The 20,639-nt window shown below is 41.8% G+C and overlaps 1 protein-coding gene across 3 annotated transcripts in view; it reads right to left on the reverse strand.

Annotated features, from left to right (window-relative positions):
• Positions 1-20,639, reverse strand: part of BTBD9 (BTB domain containing 9) — a 477,403-nt gene that overhangs the window by 79,470 nt on the left and 377,294 nt on the right. For all 3 annotated transcript variants that reach the window (XM_030796183.1, XM_030796182.1, XM_030796184.1), the window contains exon 9: positions 13,882-13,989. In XM_030796183.1, the coding sequence (XP_030652043.1) occupies positions 13,882-13,989 (108 nt within the window). The remainder of the gene's footprint in view (positions 1-13,881; positions 13,990-20,639) is intronic.

Below are 20,639 nucleotides of genomic sequence, written 5' to 3' on the forward strand. Positions count from 1 at the left end.
AGCTGGCCTAAAGCATGGGCTCATTTAACAATAGTGATTAGGCCAGGCTGAAAGGAAAGTAGGAATATAAGGACTGTAAAGAGAGAATTACAGAAATAAAGGTTAGAAAGTCTGGTTAGAGTCAGAGAGATATGGTAATTTTATATTTGAAATCTGGACATGTGGTTTAACAGGAGGCAGAATATTTAAAAATGAGATGTTTAGGGAGAGCTGGTCATGTAGAGATAGAAGATGACCCAGGTAAGGATCTGAGGCTTTCCTCACTGAAGGTCCCTGTACAGGGATTAAGGAATCACGGCAACAACAACCTAGCAACAGTGTTCTAGACTCTAGAACAGCAACAGATGTAGAGTATAGAAATTCTCTGCAACAGTATTGAGGGAAATTCACTAGAAGCTACTATAAATACTCCAGGAAATAACTATGAAGGTCTGAATACGAATGGAGGCAATGGGAATAGAAATAAAAGATGAAAGGGTATAACAGAAAGGATATAGCACCTGACTGACTGTGGAGGGCAAAGAAGAAAGACTCAAAGGGCTAAGAGATGCCCAGGGGAAGGGAATGACAACAACAAAAGCAGGGACACCAAAGGAGTGGAGAATGACAATGATGAGTTTAGTTTGAGACAAGTTGTGTTTGAGAAACCATTCTAGAAGGTGCCAATGGAAAATATGAATGAAAGAGACAGCTGAAGCCAAGAGAATGAGCTAAAAGGTGATTCTGTGTGTATGCTGGACCCCTGAATTCATAAAAATGCCTTTTTCCTTCTTTTTTAAACACAAGAAGAAAACACGAGCCTCTTAGTGCTCTGGGATAGAGCTGAACAAGCGTCAATCACGGCATAATTACCAAAACAGAGCCTTCTCATTAGATCCAGAGGCTGGCTGCTGACTTCTGATTATAATTTAGTAAACTGAGGCAGGTCACTTTAAGAAGATAAGATCAAAACTACCAAGCCTTTCCTTTCTGTTATCTTTATTCACTGACCAACAAATAGGCTCTACTTTCCTTTTTTTGCAGATGCCCATGCTGACTGTTACTGTGGTGTCTGCTGCTCAGTTTGCTTACCTACCTTGGGATTATGTGACTGATCATGTGCAGCAGGTCCCTTGTCTGCACACCCATTTCAGGGGAGGGGTTAATCAAGACTTGGTCGTGGTAAGCGTGCTGACTGAGCACCGCTCTGGATGACGGTGGGCTGGACCCTCTGCAGCCATCCTGAGACCATGAGAAGTACAGAGAGCTCTGGGATTCCAGAGTGAGGTCTGTTCTGTTGAACGGACCCCTTCCTGCTGGGAGAGGTACATGTGATGCTCTGGCAGGCAGTTTAGAGTCCCTCTTCAGAGTTTAAGGTTGGGCTTTTTTTTTTAACCTTTTACTTTAAAAATCCAGAGAAGCAATTGAAACATTAACCAGACAAACTTGGGATTTTAAATCAAATCAATTTCTGAACTGAAAGGGGCACAGCTGGCAAAGAGTTTTAAAAGCACTTGGCCCCTCCATCAAAATAAACTTTACTCTCTCTAAGAGTGGTTAAAAATAAAGGTAATGGACTTCCAGCCAGTAACCAACTTGAAGTGATAAACTGTTACTAGGGGATCCAAGTCACTAACGTGAGGGGCAACGATAGATGTAAAAACCAAAGAAAACTGAGCCTCTGGCAATACTGAATTAAAATTTGTGGAATAATGCTATAAATGAGCCAAAGATGACAGATCAATAATGGGTTAACACAGAGAAGTTAGGAAGACACATGTGTAGTTTACAAGGACTTCATCATCGGGGGCAACTCTTCTTCTCTCCCATAAACTCTTCCTTGCTTCATGTGACAGCATCTGAGCTGGAATGGGCAAACTTCCTGATTGGGCTTTGTGACAACGACACCTCCAGGCAGTGACAAGACAAATGAAACCAACATGCATAAATGACTGGAGACAGAGCAATGGAACGCATGCTTCTATTCATTCAGATCAAATACATACTGACCCCTACAAGTGTTGGGTCCTTGCTAGGCTACTACTATGGATCAAAGAGTGAGTAAAACACCAAATCCCTGCTCTGGAGCTTACCTTCTGGTGGAGAAGAACAGTAACTTAACAACCATGCTATGGAATGGGCAATTGCAAACTGCAACAAGGGCTGTGAAAAAAAGTAGCTTGGTTTTATGAGAGGGATAACACAGTGATTTGACCAAGATAGGTGGTCAGGGTGAACTTTCCTGAAAAGTGGCCCTTGAGCTGAGAAGAAAAGGATAAGTGGGGGTGGTTAATGAGACAAAGGGCAGAGGGTGGGCTCCAGACAGAGACCAGCATGGCATGCGCAAAGGCTCTGTGGGAGGACAGAGCATGATGGATGGTGAGAAAACAGATGCCAGGGAGATGGGAACAGGGAGAGGGATGCAGAGAGTATGGAGAGGCGGGAGGCCAGATTGTGCAGGGCACTCTAGGCCACACAAAGAATTCTGTTCTTGATTCACAGAGCGGCAGGAAGCAGTGCAGGGTCCTAAACAGGACGATACTAGAGTTGTGCTTGAAAAGTGCCACTGCCTATAGTAAGTAAACTCACGGGAGGGCACAGAGGGAATGTGGGGAGGTCAGTCAGTAGAGTGGAGTGGAGCAGGTGAGTGATGATGGTAGGTGAACTAATGTGATCTTGATTTAGTTTTAATCGTTTGGAATATAATATTAATAAGAAAGTCACTTCCATAATAAAATAAAAATCTTTCTGACCATGTACATTTTGTGTGCTCACACAGCTCACTGAGGAAGTTTTATTGAGGTATGCTTCATTTTTTTATAACAGGCATGGAAAAAATTATTACCCTCACAGAATAACGTGGCTCCTGGGTTAAGTAAGAAAGAGGGAAATGGGAGCTCTCAGATTCTTCTTCCTGATCATTTGCTACCCAAGAGGACTTCATTTCCTTCTAGCTCCTTTAACTTCCAAATGTTCTGGGTAGAGAGGAGCCTCCCAGTGGAGGTCCACAGGATCTGCTGGCAGCTCTAAATTTAGGACTCAGGCAATTCACATACTTAGCATCAAAATCTACTTTCCACATGCTTCCCAATGTTTGGGTAAATTTTTAATAAAAACTTCCTGCAATACAAAAGATAAGTCCCCTTTAAATGTGCAGGTATGACTGGCTGACTCCTTATTGCTATTTTCTCTTTTAAAATAAGCATCAGCTTTAGGTACTTCATAACCCCATAAACAAGTGTAACTGGTGTCTCCAAGTGTGGCCTAACGTATAGATGACTTCTATAGGGCAAGCCTGCTGATATCTCATCATTAACACAAGGATCTGCCTAGGGTCAGACTTGGCGCGCGCGCGCGTACGTACGTGTGTGTGTGTGTGTGTGTGTGTGTGTGTGTGTGTATTGTCTAAAATCTGCTATTTTCTTCATTCTTCGCTTTTTGAAACCATTCTTCTTACAGGTACATGTTTCTTCATTGTTCAAGTTCTAAAACTCTTGACAAAATTAACATCAATGTTTGCCCTTTAAAAAAAAAAAAACAGAAAAGAACATGGCTGGCTTTTTTCATTACTGTCAAATGCTGTGTAGAAAAATGGAATTAAGTATGAAAAGAGAAAAATAAAATCTTCATTGAGCATTTCAAAAGTGACAGTTACACAACCAGAGCTCATTAATTGGCTCACACTTCTAGAAGGAACAAGCAAACATACTCCTCCAACCTGGCAGGGCAGAAAAATCTGAGGACAACAGCCCTGTCTGTTATTACCAATATGGGATTTATGCAACAGTCAGGTGCTTCAATCTTCTTGGAAACTAACATGTCACCCAACTATGAACTATGTCTCATCATCATCAGTATCAATGAGGAAGACATCTCCTCCTTTATATCCTGCTTTCTTTCTGTTACATCTTCTTTGTGACATCAAGTTCTTTACACAAACCTCCAAATCACATGGTTAGCAGTGACCTCCTGGACCAACCCAAAGTTTTGTTAAGTCCGTCCGTCCGTCCGTCCTTCCTTCCTTCCTTCCTTCCCTCCTTTTCTTTCTTTCTTTCTTTCTTTCTTTCTTTCTTTCTTTCTTTCTTTCTTTCTTTCTTTCTTTCTTTCTTTTTCTTTCTTTCTCTCTCTCTCTCTCTCTCTTTCTCTCTTTCTTTCTTCTTTCTTTTTCTTTTCTTCCCTCTGTGGCCCGGGCTGGAGTACACTCGGCTCGCTGCAGACTCCCTGCGTCCGCCTCCCGTGATTCTCCTGCCCTGGCCTACGGGCTGCCTGGGATTGCCGGCGCGCGCCACCACCCCTCCCTGGTTTTTCTCCTTTGGCTGGAGGCGCGGTTTCGCTATGTCGGCCAGGCTGCTCTCCAGCTCCTGACCTCCGGTGGTCTGCCCGCCTCGGCCTCTACAGGTGCTGGGACTGCAGACGGAGGCTCGCTCACTCGGTGCTCGGTGTTGCCCGGGCTGCAGTGCGGTGGCGTGGTTTCGGCTCGCTGCAGCCGCCGCCTGCCTTGGCCTCTCAGGGTGCTGGGATTGCAGCCTCTGCCCGGCCGCCCCGTCTGGGAGGTCTACCACAGAGGCCAGAAGCAATGTGGGGGCTGGACGTGGTGGCTCACGCCTATAGTCTCAGCATTCTGGGAGGCCGAGGCGGGTTGATCACTTGAGGCTAGGAGTTCGAGACCAGCCTGGCCAACATGGCGAAACATATGAAAAATACAACTGACAAACCAACCAACCAACAAAGCGACAACAAAACAGGTCTACCCTGGAGTCATACTCTAATTTTTTCTATTTTCCTCCCCTTCTGATCCTTTATCCCACTTTCTTTTTCTTCCTCTTCCTTCTCCTTCTTCTTTGTCAAATAGAGGACTGAGTTATTATCATTGATCCATACAAAGTCCCTCTCTCATTTATTTTCTTTAATTCCCACCCCCCATTTCTATTCCCCGTCTTCCCATGTGCAACCTTCCTAATATGTTTGATATGCATCTTTTTGTTTGTATGTACTTTTAGAAAATGTTTATTGTTTTGTGTGCAAAAAAAAAAAGAAACAAAGCAGGCAAAAAACAAATAACAAACCTTTCTCAACATTGTCACTAACAATGGCAAAGAAGATGCAAAAAAAAAAAAAAAAATCACAGGCAAAGTAAATTGTCTCTAGGTTTAAATGTACCATTTTTCAATCTTGCTATACTTTGGAAGACTTTACTGAGGCTATAACTCTCCACCTTTAATTTATCCTGTCGTCCTCAGCCACTGCAGCACTTAGAAGAAGAAACATGTTCCTCTTTCTACCATTCCTAGGGAATAAATAGCATATACAGAAACAGATCCCAGGACTAAGTGGCAGTGCATTCAGCAAGGGGACACACCATGCTTCTCGGATATTAATATAATCATGCTGAAGACCAGGCAGCAGACGAATGGACTCCACAGAGGTCTTTCCAGGTGACACAGAGACAGTCAAGGTGCTTCTCAGGGAAGGCACAGGGGAGAAACTTCCCAACATTAGGTTGCTGTAGAGATTGCCTGCTCCAAGGAGGTGCTCCAACCTGCCAAGTAGGCCAGGGCCCTTGGAGAGGGCAAACTCAGATGGGAATGAACTTTGGGTGTCCCAGGGAAAGGCAGAAGAAAGTACTCTCAGAGAAGCGGGCTTTAAGGAGCCCATCGAGAGAAGCATAAGGAAAATGTGGCTGGAGTGTCCTTTCCAGGGAAACACAGCTCGTGCTTGGGCTAAATGGCAAGGTTCTGAAGAGCTGCTGGGATATTGCTATGTATAGCACTTAATTTTGTTGATTTACTGCTGGCAGTGAATAAACCATGCCACTCTGCCAGCATATGCTACTCAAATAATGGCAAGGACAAGCATCCATAAAACACTTATGGCTCTAGCAAAAAAAAAATTTTTTTTTCAAGTAAAGTGTTTTTAGATTTTAAAAGAAATACATGTAAATTGGTCAGAAAAATGTTGAAAATTAGAAATAATTTCCGTAATCCCTTATACAAAGTCAACCATTATTAATATTTTGGCATATTTCCTTTTGGTTTTCTTCTTCCATAATTCTTCCTACTTATGATAATACTTCTATAATTTTGTACACTGCTTTTAAAAAATCTTAGGTATTTCCTTAAGTTATTAAAAAAACTCTTTGCAGCATCATTTTTAATAAACACCTAGATTGGGGGAAAAATTTATTCAGAAGGGAATTTAGATGGTAAATCTGGCAGGAAATAGAAAGTTTGTGATAAAATTAGAAGCTAAAAGCTAGAAAGACTAGGTAGTTCCATATTAGGACTACAGAATTCTCAAGTGGAAAAAGAAAATTTTCATTACCTAATTCTTTTTATCTAATCGTTTGTATTTGCCGAAATGTTTGCAAAGGGCACAGTTTTGGATAGATGATGGCTGAGGTCAGTAATACTTTGGCAGACAGAATTACTATTCAATGGGACCATGACAAAGCAAAGAAATTGTTTAAAAAATGAATGCAAATGAGGACAATATGTGAGGGAGTATACTCTGACAGGAAACAAGACAACTATATAACATGGCAGAGGCACAGCCAAGCACACAAAAGGTAAGGAAAATGACTTGGGGTCACTGGGGACTATCAACAGCTGACTACAAGTCAGCGCAAGCCGTGGTGCTTTTGGGAATTCAGGTCCAAGATGGCTGACATTGTAGGCACAGTTTGCTCTCCCTTCCTGGAAACCACTGACATGCCATCAAAGAAACGCAAAAAGAATACATTCAAAAAGGTTGCAAATTGGAGAGGACATTAGTAAATGAAAAATTTTGGTGAATTTTGAGAAAATGATATGCACATGAAATATTACTCATTTATAAATCGAGGAGAACTGGGCAGATTTCCATACCGAAGCAAACTGACCAGGATGAATGACAAATGACCCACATCCAGCCATGTCACTGTGAAATTTGAGAGTACCAGGGGTGAAGAGAAGATCCTAAAGGCTTCTATAGAGAAAAATAAATTACTGCAAAGAACATGAATCAGATTGACATCAGATTTCTCATCTGCAACATTAGATACTAGAAGGCAATAAATCCAAGCTGTCAGACTTCTGAAAAAACTGAATTCTATACCCAGCCAAACTATGATTCAGATATGCTGGGGTTCTGAAAATTTGTTTTCTATATCCCTTTTCTGAAAAAAATTACCTATAGATTTGTTCTCTGCAATGGCCATGAGTGATCTTTCTTTTCTTTTCTTTTCTTTTCTTTTCTCTTCTCTTCTCTTCTCTTCTCTTCTCTTCTCTTCTCTTCTCTTCTCTTCTTTCTCTCTCTCTCTCTCTCTCTCTCTCTTTCTTTCTTTTTGAGACAGGCTCTTGTTCTGTCACCCAGGCTGGAGTGCAGTAGTGTGATCTTAGCTCACTGTAACCTCGAACTCCTGGCTTCAGCAATCCTCCCCACTCAGCCTCCTAAGTAGCTGGAACTACAGGTGTGTGCCATGATATCTGGCTAATTTTTTTTTTCACATTTTATTTATTTGGTAGAGACAGGGTCTCACTATGTTGCTGGGGCTGGTCTTGAACTCCTGGCCTCAAACAATCCTCCTGCCTCAGCCTCCCAAAGTGCTGGGATTATAGCAATCTTTTTAACTAAATGTTCAGGCTCAACAGACCCAAACAAGCCATAATTGGCTTCAGATTCACCTAGGTGACAGAATGGGAAACATAGCAAGCCCCCAGGACAGCACCAGGTATTTCTTCCCTGGTGCTGTATAATCATTTTATATATATATATAGTATAATCATTATACTATGATGAGTTCTTAGTGTTTTTCCCTTTTCAGGATCAATTTATAGTTAACACATAGATGATTTAACTATAAGTTATAGAACAAAAAATAACTATCACAATGTCAATATAGTAAAGCAGCTAACAGAAGATGAGAAGTAGAACGGGAAAAATAGAGGGAAATGTAGTGGGTGGTAATTTCTTCATCAATGTAGTAAAGAGTCGAGAAATATTGTCTATAACTGATGGATCAAAAAACGGAGGTTTAGGCCGAGCGCAGTGGCTCACGCTTGTAATCCCAGCACTTTGGGAAGCCGAGGTGTGTGGATCACAAGGTCAGGAGTTCGAGACTAGCCTGACCAACGTGGGGAAACCCTGTTGGTGAAACCCCTCTACTAAAACTACAAAAATTAGCTGGGCGTGGTGGCATGCGCCTGTAATCTCAGCTACTCAGGAGGCTGAGGCAGGAGAATCACTTGAACCCAGGAGGCACAGGTTGCAGTGAGCCGAGACCACGCCATTGCACTCTAGCCTGGGCAACAGAGAGAGACTGTGTCTCAGAAAAAAAAATAATAATAATAGAGGTTTAAGTATATTGTTTAATTTTAAAAGATAAATACTAACAGAACTAAAAAACATAACTAGCAAAAATGAGGAGTGGTTAAATGAGCTAAATTTCTCATTTGTTTTATATCAAGGAGTTAGCAAAGTTGTTAACAAAACAGGTGTGAATTTTTTTTTTTTTTAAAGATGGGCTTGTGCTCTGTTGCCCAGGCTGGAGTGCAATGGCGCAATCTTGGCTCACTGCAACCTCCACCTCCCGGGTTCAAGCAGTTCTCCTGCCTCAGCCTCCTGAGTAGCTGGGATTACAGGCACATGCCAGCAGGCCCAGCTAATTTTTGTATTTTTAGTAGAGATGGGGCTTCATCATATTAGCCAGGTTGGTCTCGAACTCCTGACCTCAGGTGATCCACCCATCTTAGCCTCCCAAAGTGCTGGGATTACAGGTGTGAGCCATTGTGGCCAGGCTGCTTTCAACAATTTTTTTAGTTTTTAAAACTTCTCGACTATAAAAATATTTCAGCCAGGCGCGGTGGCTCATGCCTGCACTTTGGGAGGCCAAGGTGAATGGATCACCTGAGGTCAGAGTTCAAGACTAGCCTGGCCAACATGGTGAATCCCTATCTCTACTAAAAATACACAAAATTAGCCAGCCGTGGTAGCATATGCCTGTAATCCCAGCTACTTGGGAGGCTGAGGCCGGAGAATCACTTGAACCCAGGAAGCAGAGGCTGCAGTGAGCCAAGATTACGCCACTGCACTCCAGCTTGGGCGACAGAGTGAGACTCTGTCTCAAAGACAAAAAAAAAAAAGTGAGAGCTTTGAAAATAAAGGGTACAGGTCAAAGGGTACAAGATTAGATTGTATGAAGAAAGAGGGGTAAAATGTAATTTAAAAAAATTAGTCACTATAAAAACAGAGTTATCTATAATAGAAAATGACTGCTTATCCTGAAAACAAACCAAGAGAAGCTCCAACTCTAGCAGACTTAAGAGAACTATGAAGGAAAATATCCCACTCCTGGAACAGAGAGACTAACAGAGACACTGGAGAACCTCATTTCCCAGGGATTTTTCAGAGGACAGCCAAAACCTGTGTTTTGATTTCTTGACTAGGTAGAATGCTTTCAAGAGGCGGAGCTATGATCTTTCAAAACTCCACATAATTTCATTTATAAACGCACACACTCTATTTCAATAAAGAGCAGACTACAATTCTTGAAACTAATAGAGTCCTCTTTTGAGGTCTGCTCTGTAGCATATTAGTTAAAAAGAAAAACCTTTTGTCTTTTATCATTTACATATCTTCTATATTTCTTAAGACCTAACTTTAAAAAGGGAGGTACAATACATTCAAGTTACGCCTATAAACGTAAAATCATAACCTCTGGTTCCATTGATTCTTACAAGGTTGACAGGCGTATTTGCCTTCTTATTACTACTTTTGTTCTTCTAACGTATTATTTATTTATTAATTTGTAAAACACTGCTATCACATCTAAGTGCTATACAAAGTTTAAAACATACGAATTTTTTAAATCCACCAATGAAAAAAAAATTTTAAAAGAGAAAAATATGTTGATAATTTAATGCAAAGCTACTAGAAGAGGATCTAATGAGTGAACGAGACTTTGAAACCAAAAAAGTCCCCATTTAACTAAATACAAAATGAATATGACATGTACCTGGTCAACAGTTAGTCAATCAGCTCTTGTTAAAAACCCACACGGGGCCAGGCGCGGTAGCTCCTGCCTGTAACCCCAGCACTATGGGAGGCCAAGGCGGGTGGATCACCTGAGGTCAGGAGTTCAAGACTGGCCTGGCCAACATGGTGAAACCCTGTCTCTACTAAAAATACAAAAATTAGCCTGGCGCAGTGGCACACACCTGTAATCCCAGCTACTCAGGAGGCTGAGGCAGGAGAATCACCTGAACCCAGGAGGCGGAGGTTCCAGTGAGCCGAGATCATGCCACTGCACTTCAGCCTGAGCGACAGAGTGAGACTCTGTCTCAAACAACAACAGCAACAACAACGACAACAAAACACCCACATTGTATAGCACCTTTGTGTTAGTCCGTTTTCATACTACTATAAAGAAATATCCGAGACTGAGTAACTTATAAACAAAGAGCTTTAATTGACTCACACTTCCATACGGCTGGAGAGGCCTCAGGAAACTTACAATCATGGCAGAAGGCGAAGGGGAGGCAAGCACCTTTTTCAGAAAGCAGCAGGAGAGAGAAGAGTGAAGAACTTCCCAACACTTCTAACACCATCAGATCTCATGAGAACTCACTCACTATCACAAGGACAGCATCGGGGAAACTGCCCCCATGATCCAGTCACCTCCCTCAACACATGGGGATTACAGGTCCCTCCCTTGACATGTGGGGATTATAATTTGAGATGAGATTTGGGTGGGGACACACAGCCAAACCATGTCAACCTTTAACAGAGGGACATAAAAGAGAAGAGGAATCTAGTTTACAACAATAAATGACAAAAGAGGCCGGTGGTGGGTAAGACAAGCACAAGATGACAAGCTTCAAGGAAGTACAAGGTCTGGTCTGGGAGCTGTGGACCCAATAAGCAAAGACTCTGGAAAGACAAATGCATAGTTGTTCATGGGCCGTGGAGGCCCTCCTGTTGTATAAAAAGGGTTCCAGGAGCTTGGGATAAATGAACCACTTTGTTTCCCCCTTTTCATCATCTAGCTTGGTACAGTCCTCTTGAGCAGTGTTTTGAGTCCTAAGAGGCAATGTGGTATAGTGGCAAGAACCTGGATTTAAATCTCAGCTCTGCTTCTGGAAGAAGAGGCTGAGATGGTAACAAGATCTGTGCTCCACTGGGAAGTGGCTACCCAACCACGAACTGACTACATTTCCCAGCCATAGTAGCATCTAGTATGGCAATGTGACTAGTTCATCTCAGTGGCATGTGAGTGGAAGGCATGTATGCTACCCCTAGAGCAAGGCTTTTCAGAACTAGGTGTACCTTCTCTGTTCTTTCTCCTGCCAGCTAAATGTCGCTGATGCTGAGGAGGACCTAGATGGCAGAACCACAAGAAAGAAGCTGACCGGGCTCCTGTCACTTCTGGGAAAATCACTTAACTAGGAACACACTGACTGTCCCATGACTGAGAAATAAACCATTGTATTAAGCCACGGAAATACTGAAGCTTATTTGTTACAGTAGCAAGAGTTAACCTAACCGATATATATATATTGCTGATAATTACTACAATAATAATGGTGATGGTGTCAGACATTGCATCAAACAAGCCATCATTAATACTGTTAAGAAAGCTTGGCCCAGCCTAGGCAACATGGTGAGGTGCTGTCTCTACAAGAAAAAAAAAAAAAAAGAAAATTAGCCGGGCACAGTGGCACGCAGCTATAGTCTCAGCGGTCTGGGAGACTGAGGTGGGAAGATCACTTGAGCCCAGGAGTTTGAGGTTACAGTAAGACTTGATTGCACCACTGCACTCCAGTCTGGGCAACAGAGTGAGACCCTGCCCCCACCCCAAGTAAGCACATGAAAAGATGCTCAACATCATTAGCCACGAGGGAAATGCACATGAAAACCATAATGATATGCTACTTCATCCCTACTAGGATGGCTATGGTCAGAAAGATGCGCAATAGCAAGGGCTTGTGAGAATGTGGAAAAATTAGAACCCTCAACCACTGCTGGTGGGAATGTAAAATGGTGCAGCTGCTATGAAAAATTCTGGCAGTTCCTCAAAAAGTTAAACGCAGAGTTATCCTATGACCCAGCAGTTCTACTCTCAGATATATACCCAAAGGAATTGAAAATATATGTTCACATAAAAACCTGTACAGGAATGTTCATAGCAGCATTATTCATAATAGCCAAGAAATGGAAACAATTCAAATGTTTATCAACTGAAGAATGGATAAACAAATGTGGTATATGCAAACAATGGAATACTATTCAGCCATAAAAAATGAAATTCGGATGTATGCTACAACACGGATGAACCTTGAAAACACTATGCTAAGTGAAAGAAGCAAGGAACAAAAGGTCATATACTATTATGATTCCATTTATTTTTATTTTATTTTTTTTTTTGAGACGGAGTCTCGCTCTGTCACCCAGGCTGGAGTGCAGTGGCGCAATCTCGGCTCACTGCAAGCTCCGCCTCCCAGGTTCACGCCATTCTCCTGCCTCAGCCTCTACAAGTAGCTGGGACTACAGGCGCCCGCCACCACGCCCGGCTAATTTTTTTGTATTTTTAGTAGAGACGGGGTTTCACCATGGTCTCGAGCTCCTGACCTTGTGATCCGCCCGCCTCGGCCTCCCAAAGTGCTGGGATTACAAGCGTGAGCCACCGCGCCTGGCCTATGATTCCATTTATATGAAATGTCCAGAGTATGCAAATCCATAAAGAAAAGACAGAAAGTAGATTATTGGATGCTGGGGCTGGGAGAGTTGGAGGGAAATGGGGAGTGACTGCTAATGGGGAAGATGTTTCTTTTTGGGGTGATGAAAATGTTCTGGAATATTAGATAGCAGTGATGGTTGCACAACACTGTGAATATACTAAAAACCACTCAATTGTACACTTAAAAAGTATAAATTTTATGGTATGCCAATTATATCTCAATTTTAAAAAGAAAAAGAAAAAGAGAAACGCATTTGCTCCACCTTGCCTATTAGAGATTCTGCCTCTACACAAAGAGGCACTGAGCTCTTTTCATGTACCATGATTCTAGGCTGCTCAGAACCCACAGACTCCTTCCTCCTATCTTCTGCTGCAAGCAGACAAGTCCAAACAGCCCCAGTGCCATATGCATTAAATGCCTCTGTCTGCATGTGGAGAAATAAGGTACAAGGCTTTCCTTAGTTTGAGTAATAGCATAGTTAACGAGATGAGATAAATAAATATTGACGCTAGCCCTGAGAATGCTATGAGTGTGGGGAATAGGATAGCGCCCCGTAATAACTACTAAAGTATGTATTGCTTCAGCAAAGTTCTCTAAGGAAGAAAACAATCCTCAAAATGTTCTCACTCATAGGTGGGAATTGAACAATGAGAACGCTTGGACATAGGGTGGGGAACATCACACACCGGGGCCTGTCGTGGGGTGGGGGGCTAGGGGAGGGATAGCATTAAGAGAAATACCTAATGTAAATGATGAGCTGATAGGTGCTGCAAACCAACATGGCACATGTATACCTACGCATCAAACCTGCACATCGTGTACATGTACCCTAGAACTTAAAGTATATAAAAAAAAAAAGTAGTGTGGGGTATGGTGGGTGAGCGGGGTGGGGGGTCTGAGAGAGGATTGCATAAGGAAAGTATCTTTTTTTTCGCTATTTAGGCACACATGTCATTTTCAAAAGTGTGAGTCAAACTCACACCACAGAATAGAGAAACCCTGTTTGGTGACATCAAGTAAATTTCATATAAGTATTTAATAGTCAAAACTGAAGAGAAGATCACTGGAGTGTGTTTTCCACCTCCAAATAAGAATGTAATTTGGTGAGTCTATGAATCTTCTTTGGAGCCTCCCAATCCACTGGGAAGACTTTTCAATAGGAATAAATTTCTGAAAAGATACAACTTACTTGCAGGAGACTTTAGTTCTGTCAGCAACCATGGTCCACTGTTGCTGGTTGGTAGAAACCTCAACGTAGTAGCTATAGCTTCGATCATCACAATCCCAAAGTAGTAACCTGAACAAAGGGAAAAACATAGATTGCTGCAAACATTTTAACTGGTTGTTTCCTTAGGCTGTGGGCATATCCCTCCCACCCACCTCCTTTTGTCCAGCACATTTCTAGAACAGGATAAAGAAGGTGAATCCCAAAAAAGTATGAAGAGAACAGGCAGAGTCAGTCTGCAGTGAGAGGCTTTTAATCTTTAGTTTTTTTCACAAGTCCCCCAGTCCCAGGCAGCCTCTGCCCCACTGGTGGCAAAGTTCTTTAGACTGGTTTAGGAGACAGAAGATGTCCCCAGATCACCCTTCCAGCTTCTTCTAGCTCTCCTCTCCAGTTGGCTCGGCTGACCACTGCTCATGGGAGAATCTGTAATTTCGAGTTGATTTTTAATTTTAATTTTTGTTTTTAGAGACAAGGTGTTTCTCTGTCACCCTGGCTGGAGTGCAGTGGTGTGATCAGTGGAGTAATCAGTGGTGTAAACAGTGGAGGCTCACTGTAGCCTCCAACTCCTAGGCTCAAGTGATCCTCCCACCTCAGCCTCCTGAGTAGCTGGGACTATAGGTGCACATTTTTTTTTAATTTTTTTTTTGGTAGAGGCAGAGTCTCACTATGTTGCCCAGGCAGGTCTTGAACTCCCGGCTTCAAGTATCCTCCTACTTTTGCCTCCCAAAGTGCTGAGATTATAGGTCATTTCCTCAAATATTATCCTAGTCTCTAAGCACTTTTATGCAGTTAGCCTATGCTAATTTATATTTATTTTGAGTAACTTTTAAAAGTGTATTTTTTGCTCCTATGTTTGGCTCTCATTTTGATTATAAGAACTTTAGAAAGATGTTTGATCTTTCTCTTTTTAAAAATTCTCCTTCAAACATGTGGGCTCTGTTCATGGCATATGTTCCATATATGTTCTGGATTGAAATCATTCGTAACTCTGACGCAGTAGAGTAAAAGTAGGGGAAAACTTCAAATCAATTAATCATTCTCTTCATTTAACAGTTCTGTTACCAGAACTGTTGTTGGAAGATAATGTTGAGGTTATTTTCCCCAGTGGAATTTTTAATTATTTATGAAGAGCCAGGTTTATCATATTCCCTATCCTTCTAGATAATCATAAGCTAGTGTTTCTAGAGGACTGAAATGAAAATGGTCAGTCCCTTTTGGGATAGCACCTAACCAGATCTCAAAACATTTCACGGAAAATGACTGCCTTGAAGAGGATATGGGATATGGAAAAGATAAAAAAAAGAAGGATAAATTATGAGTATCATATATGTTCTAGTAGATATTCTTGGAGTGATAACATATTTGAGGAAAATTTTAAGTTGTATATATCATGCTCTGTAAGTAGCTTATTCTATAAAAGTCCTCCAATTTGTTTCAAGGCAAATTATTATCTTAAAATGAAGGTAATCTGAAATTCCAGTAACTTTTAAAACATATACACACAGTGCATATGGTTTGTAACTTGCTACTTTTGCTTAATGGTCTATTATGAATATCTTTTTGTATCATCAAATATTCTTCTACATCATATGTAATGACTTCATAGTATTTCACTGTATGGATGTCTCATACTTTATTTAATCAATCTATTATTATTTGACACTTAAGTAGTTAATATTTCACTGTTATGAAAATTCTTTTTTTTTTCTTTGGAAACAGGGTTTTCCTTTGTTGCCCAGGCTGCAGAATGCAGTGGCACAATCATAGCTCACTGCAGCCTGAATTTCCTGGACTCAAGTGATCCTCCTGCCTCAGCTTGCTGAGTAGCTAGGACTACAGGTGCACACCACCACGCCCAGCTGATATATATATATATATTTTTAATTTTGTTGCCTAGGCTAGTCTCCAACTCCTGGCCTTAAGCAATCCCTCCACCTCAGCTTCTCAAAGTGTTGGGATTAAAAGCATGAGCCACTGAGTCCAGCCTATTATGAAAATTTTGTGATAGACATTCTTAAGCTAAATCTATGATTATTGTCTTTGAATGATTCTGTAAGTGAAACTCCTGAAGCAGGGCATATAACATCTTCAGGCTTTGATATATATTATAAAATAGCTGTATACTTCTATTCGCCCCAACCCCAAGCAAAAATCTATACCAATTTATATTAACACTACCAGCATTGCATAACAAATGCCTGTTTCTGTGCATCATCACCAATATTATATATTATGTTTAAAAATACTGCTAATTTGATAGCTGAAATATCTTATTAATCTGCAATTTGTAACTTATTGAGCTTGAACATTTTACCCATTTTCTACTTATATTTATCTTTTTATTAATGACTTACAAAATGTCCTCGATATTTAAAGGATATTAATCCACTGCCTATCATAGTTTGCATGCTGAAGGTATTAATTTTTATTAGCCTAGTCTATCGATCTTTACCTCAGTAATTTATTCTGGCCTAAATTCTTTTTTTCTGAACAGCAGCCAAGTGCTCATACTGGTTGAAACATCCTCTCTCTAGTCCTCTATTAAGAGTCCCCAGGGACTGGAGATGTGGGGTCATGGTGACTCCTGAGTGGAAAAGGGACACTGACGGATCTCAGGTCATCGAGCCTAGGGCTCAGACTCAACCTACATGCTGAAGTTTTAAAGAGGACTTCTAACTCATGCCTAGGATGCACATTTGCTTGGAATTTAGGCTTAGGCAGGAATTAAACCCCTTTGTTGATTTGATTGAAAAAAGCAACTGCAGCTGAAGAACACTAAAGGAAAAACTGATTCAACCTCTGCTTTTCCATTGAGAGGAATTTTGTTCTACCAATTCCCTTCACTTCTTTGGCTGCCAGCAAAGTGTATTCTTATGTCTTTGTGCCTGCAACAACAGAGAGCTATTTCTGACTTGTAAACTAGCTGGGAATGTTTGCATGGTGAGCTCATCCAGGACAGACACTCTCTATGGCCTTAACTGAAATGAGCTCCTTAAACATACACCGCACACTTCCACCCATAGATCAGAAGCCATTTTCAAAAGGGGCTGAATAAAGGAAGTTGCTGGCCAAGATTTATTGATGCAGATCAGGTTGGTGTTTAGCTGTTGCCACAAACCTCTCTAACTAATGAGCACAGCATGAAATGCCTGGTGATATTATATATGTTGTCTCCTCCATCTTCCCTTATTCTCATTGTGAAGTTTCCCTAAAAGCAGTGAAGTGCTGGGCTTTTTTTTTTTTTTAATTGATTAGCAGATGTGATTTTGCTTACATCTTCCATAAATGCTCTGGCTGGCTGCATACCATTGATTACCAGAGGTTCAGTTTACAGCAACTAATTGCTCTCCTTGCTGGTATTTTGATACAAAATTCAATAGCGAATATGTTTTCAAAACTCTTTTCTTTGTGGCTTGAGTCAGAAGTGACTCAAGGCAAACCCAGTGGACTGAGGTTTCCAGTCTTTAAAATAGTTGCTCTCTCATCAGTCTGTAAAGAAAGTTTCCAAATTGTAGCATTCTAATTGGAAAGTCTGCATTATGCATGCGATGAAAAACTATGTTGTGCTGAATGGCACTTTTTTCATCCTTTTCTTAAGGGATTAATACTGTGCCAGACTGTGAACAATGGCTGAAGTATAACAGTTGAGGTCAACAGCTTCTCCACTGAATTGGTGCCTTTTAGACCAGAAGCAAGGGCCTGTTTTGCCTGTTTCTAACTGTCCATCATTTGTGGGAAATTCCACTGGAAGGCCTGGGACCATAATGCCACTGTTGCTAAATTTTCTCATTTGGGTGAAAACAAACTAAAGGAAGATCAGCAACCAGGATATTAGTGATAGTGCAATAACTTACGATCAAATCCATTCCTAATCTTTCAGTTAAAGTCAAAGACACTCCTGATCTCAAAAATGTATACAGTATATTATTTGGTAAAGATCCTTTAAATTCTTCAGAAATAATTGTCTTCCATTCAACAATTCAAAAAATATTTACTGAATAACTACTCAGTAACATTAGGCAAGTCACTTAACTTACTTATACTTTGGTTTCATCCTTTGTGACATTAAATGTCGAGATTTGATGGCTTCTCAGCACTCTTCTAGTTCTAACATTTAATAATTCTGTTATAGCATATGCAGAGGTTTTTTTGGTATGTCTGTACGTTACACAGTAATTCCTGTCTTTGACAACTCTTTCCAGCCCAACCTCAAGGTGGACGTGGGAGATTCCTGAGCTCAGTTTATCCTCTGGACTTGGAAGCTGCCCAATCCATGCTGGGCTAATCAGATTTCCTTTCTCAAAAATTTAGAATTATGTGAGATTCCAGCTTAATGTGCCCTGTTCACTTAAAACGAGATGATGAAAATACAGGCATTCTGGGGTGAGTCTCTGATCACAGGCATACAGAAGCAAAGAAAGATATCTGCAGTGAGAAGCAGAGACCACAGGCTGTGCAGTCCAGGGAGGGCTACCTGGGGTACTGACAGATTCCAATGTCTGGTTTCAAAACCTACTAGGGCTCTCCGAGTTTCTGCCCTAGTATTCCATGAGAAATCTTCTAATCACTTAAATCAAGTTAGCATTTGCGGCTTAACCTATCTTTACTTGGTTTCTGTTACTTGGAACTAAAAGGGCCAAAGATAAGCTCCTAGTGGAGTGCACTGGACAGAAAAGGTACTCAATAGGAGTAGATGTTATGGCAGTGAGGATGGCAATGATACCGTGATGGCTACAGGACCAGAGAGACAACGAGGTAAAGAGCAGGGGTGGTGGGAAACCCCCCTTATGATGGCAATCTTTTCGTTCAATTATGAAAGAGGATTCTATGTAGAAACTGAGAGCGCTAAGACTGTGGTGTACGGTGGCAAGGCAAAACAGGCTTTGGAGTGGGCTCAGTGGCATCAGTGGAGCTGCAGGGAGAGAGCCTTGCAAAGATGGAACAATCAGTGTAGTTTATAACTCTCCTCAGCGGTGGCACTGGGGAAGCAGGGCCAACAGTGACAAGGAGGATACAGGCCAGGGTCAGGGAATGAGGGGCCAGGAAAAGTAATGACCACTTGTAGGCTTCTGAGGAGGTAAGTGGGATCGGAGATGGTAGACTAATTTCAGAACAGAGAGAGACTGGAGGTCATGATGCAAAGAACAGATGCGACAACTGTAAAGGTGAGGGAGAGAGGTAAGGAGTTGTGGTGACAAAGGGGAACTTCAGCACTTTCACCTAATTCGGAAAAGTCCAGTTCCTGCTCCTGTGGATGAGAAGCAGGAAGACAAACAACACATTAGGGTCCCTATTCTAATCTCTGCTACTGAGAGGCAGGTGGGAGCCTGTAACAGCTTCCAGAAGGAATTAATACAGCTTCAGAGAAACAACTTTGCTGGTGAGAAAGAGGGACTTTCCCAAAGATGAGAGGGCTCCTTATTGTCAGCTGTCACAGGGTTCGATGTGGCTTCACCCTCAGGTGGGGAGCAAGGTCCAGCTGAGAAGAGCTGCTGGAGGACGCCGAGTCCAAAATGAGATTCTCAGCAGGAGCCTAGAGCCCAGTAACCATGTTTTCTTAAAAGTGTGTGAAGTAGACCAGGCGGCTGCCCTGCAGATTCCAGACATGAGAACTCCTGAGGTGTTGCCACTGCAGGGGCCTGCCTCTGAATGGGCCACGACCTTTCAGGGCAAAGGGAACACCAGTCTCCTAATAGCAGGAGGAGGGAAAAACCGGCTGCTCATCAGATGGAATGGATTCTGGGGAAGTGCATTAGTCAAAGGACATCAGAGAGTCTACCTACTGTCTCATAGTGTTTAATCTCCCATATCTGGGACGTGGAGGGTGATTTCTCTAAAAGGGGAAGAAACAATGGCACTGGTTAACAATATTCTCTTGCAGGTAGCCAGAGAAAAGGCAAGCAGAAGCTCTCAGGTGTCTGGCATATGTAGTTTCTGTGTTTAGTCAACTGAAGTCCAGGATTACAAAAACGTGAGAGGTGGCAAGTATACACTTTGGCCCCACTGTGTAGGCTGGCTCATTGAGAAACGGGGATATTTAAGGAGGGATTTTCTTTCTCATGAAATCTTATATTTGATATAGTATAATTATGTATTTATTTAAAGGCCACACACCATGAGAAATATAGTATAATCGAGGTAAGTTATCTGAAAGTGGAAAAATATCAGTGGAGAATATGCCTGGAGGATATAACTGTGGAGAGCTAGATGGGGCAAAACTTTCCAAAACTTGGAGACAATACAGAACTACCCATCTTTTTTTTTTTTTTTTTTTTATACCGGGTCTGAATCTGTTGTCGAGGCTGGAGCTCAGTGGCGCAATCTTGGCTCACTGCAACCTCTGCTCACTGCAACCGCCGCCTCCCAGGCTCAAGTGATCCTCCCACCTCAGCCTCCCAAGTAGCTGGGACTACAGGCACTTGCCACCATGCCCGGCTAATTTTTTGTATTTTTTTGTAGGGAAGGTGATTTGCCATGTTGCCCAGATAGGTCTCAAACTCCTGGGCTCAAGCGACCTGCCAGCCTCAGCCTCCCACAGTGCTGGGCTTACAGGGGTGAGCTACCACACCTGGCTAAAACGACCAACTTTTAACAACTAACTAAGACCATCTTTTCACTTCTTAGAAGGATTAAGTTTTTAATTTCAAATTTTAGGTGATAACATAAAAGCTAACACCACATTACCAAATACACGGCTGCAGCTGCAATATTCATTAGATACT

The sequence above is a fragment of the Nomascus leucogenys genome, chromosome 17 (genome assembly GCF_006542625.1).
Source record: "Nomascus leucogenys isolate Asia chromosome 17, Asia_NLE_v1, whole genome shotgun sequence".
Lineage (NCBI taxonomy): Eukaryota > Metazoa > Chordata > Mammalia > Primates > Hylobatidae > Nomascus > Nomascus leucogenys.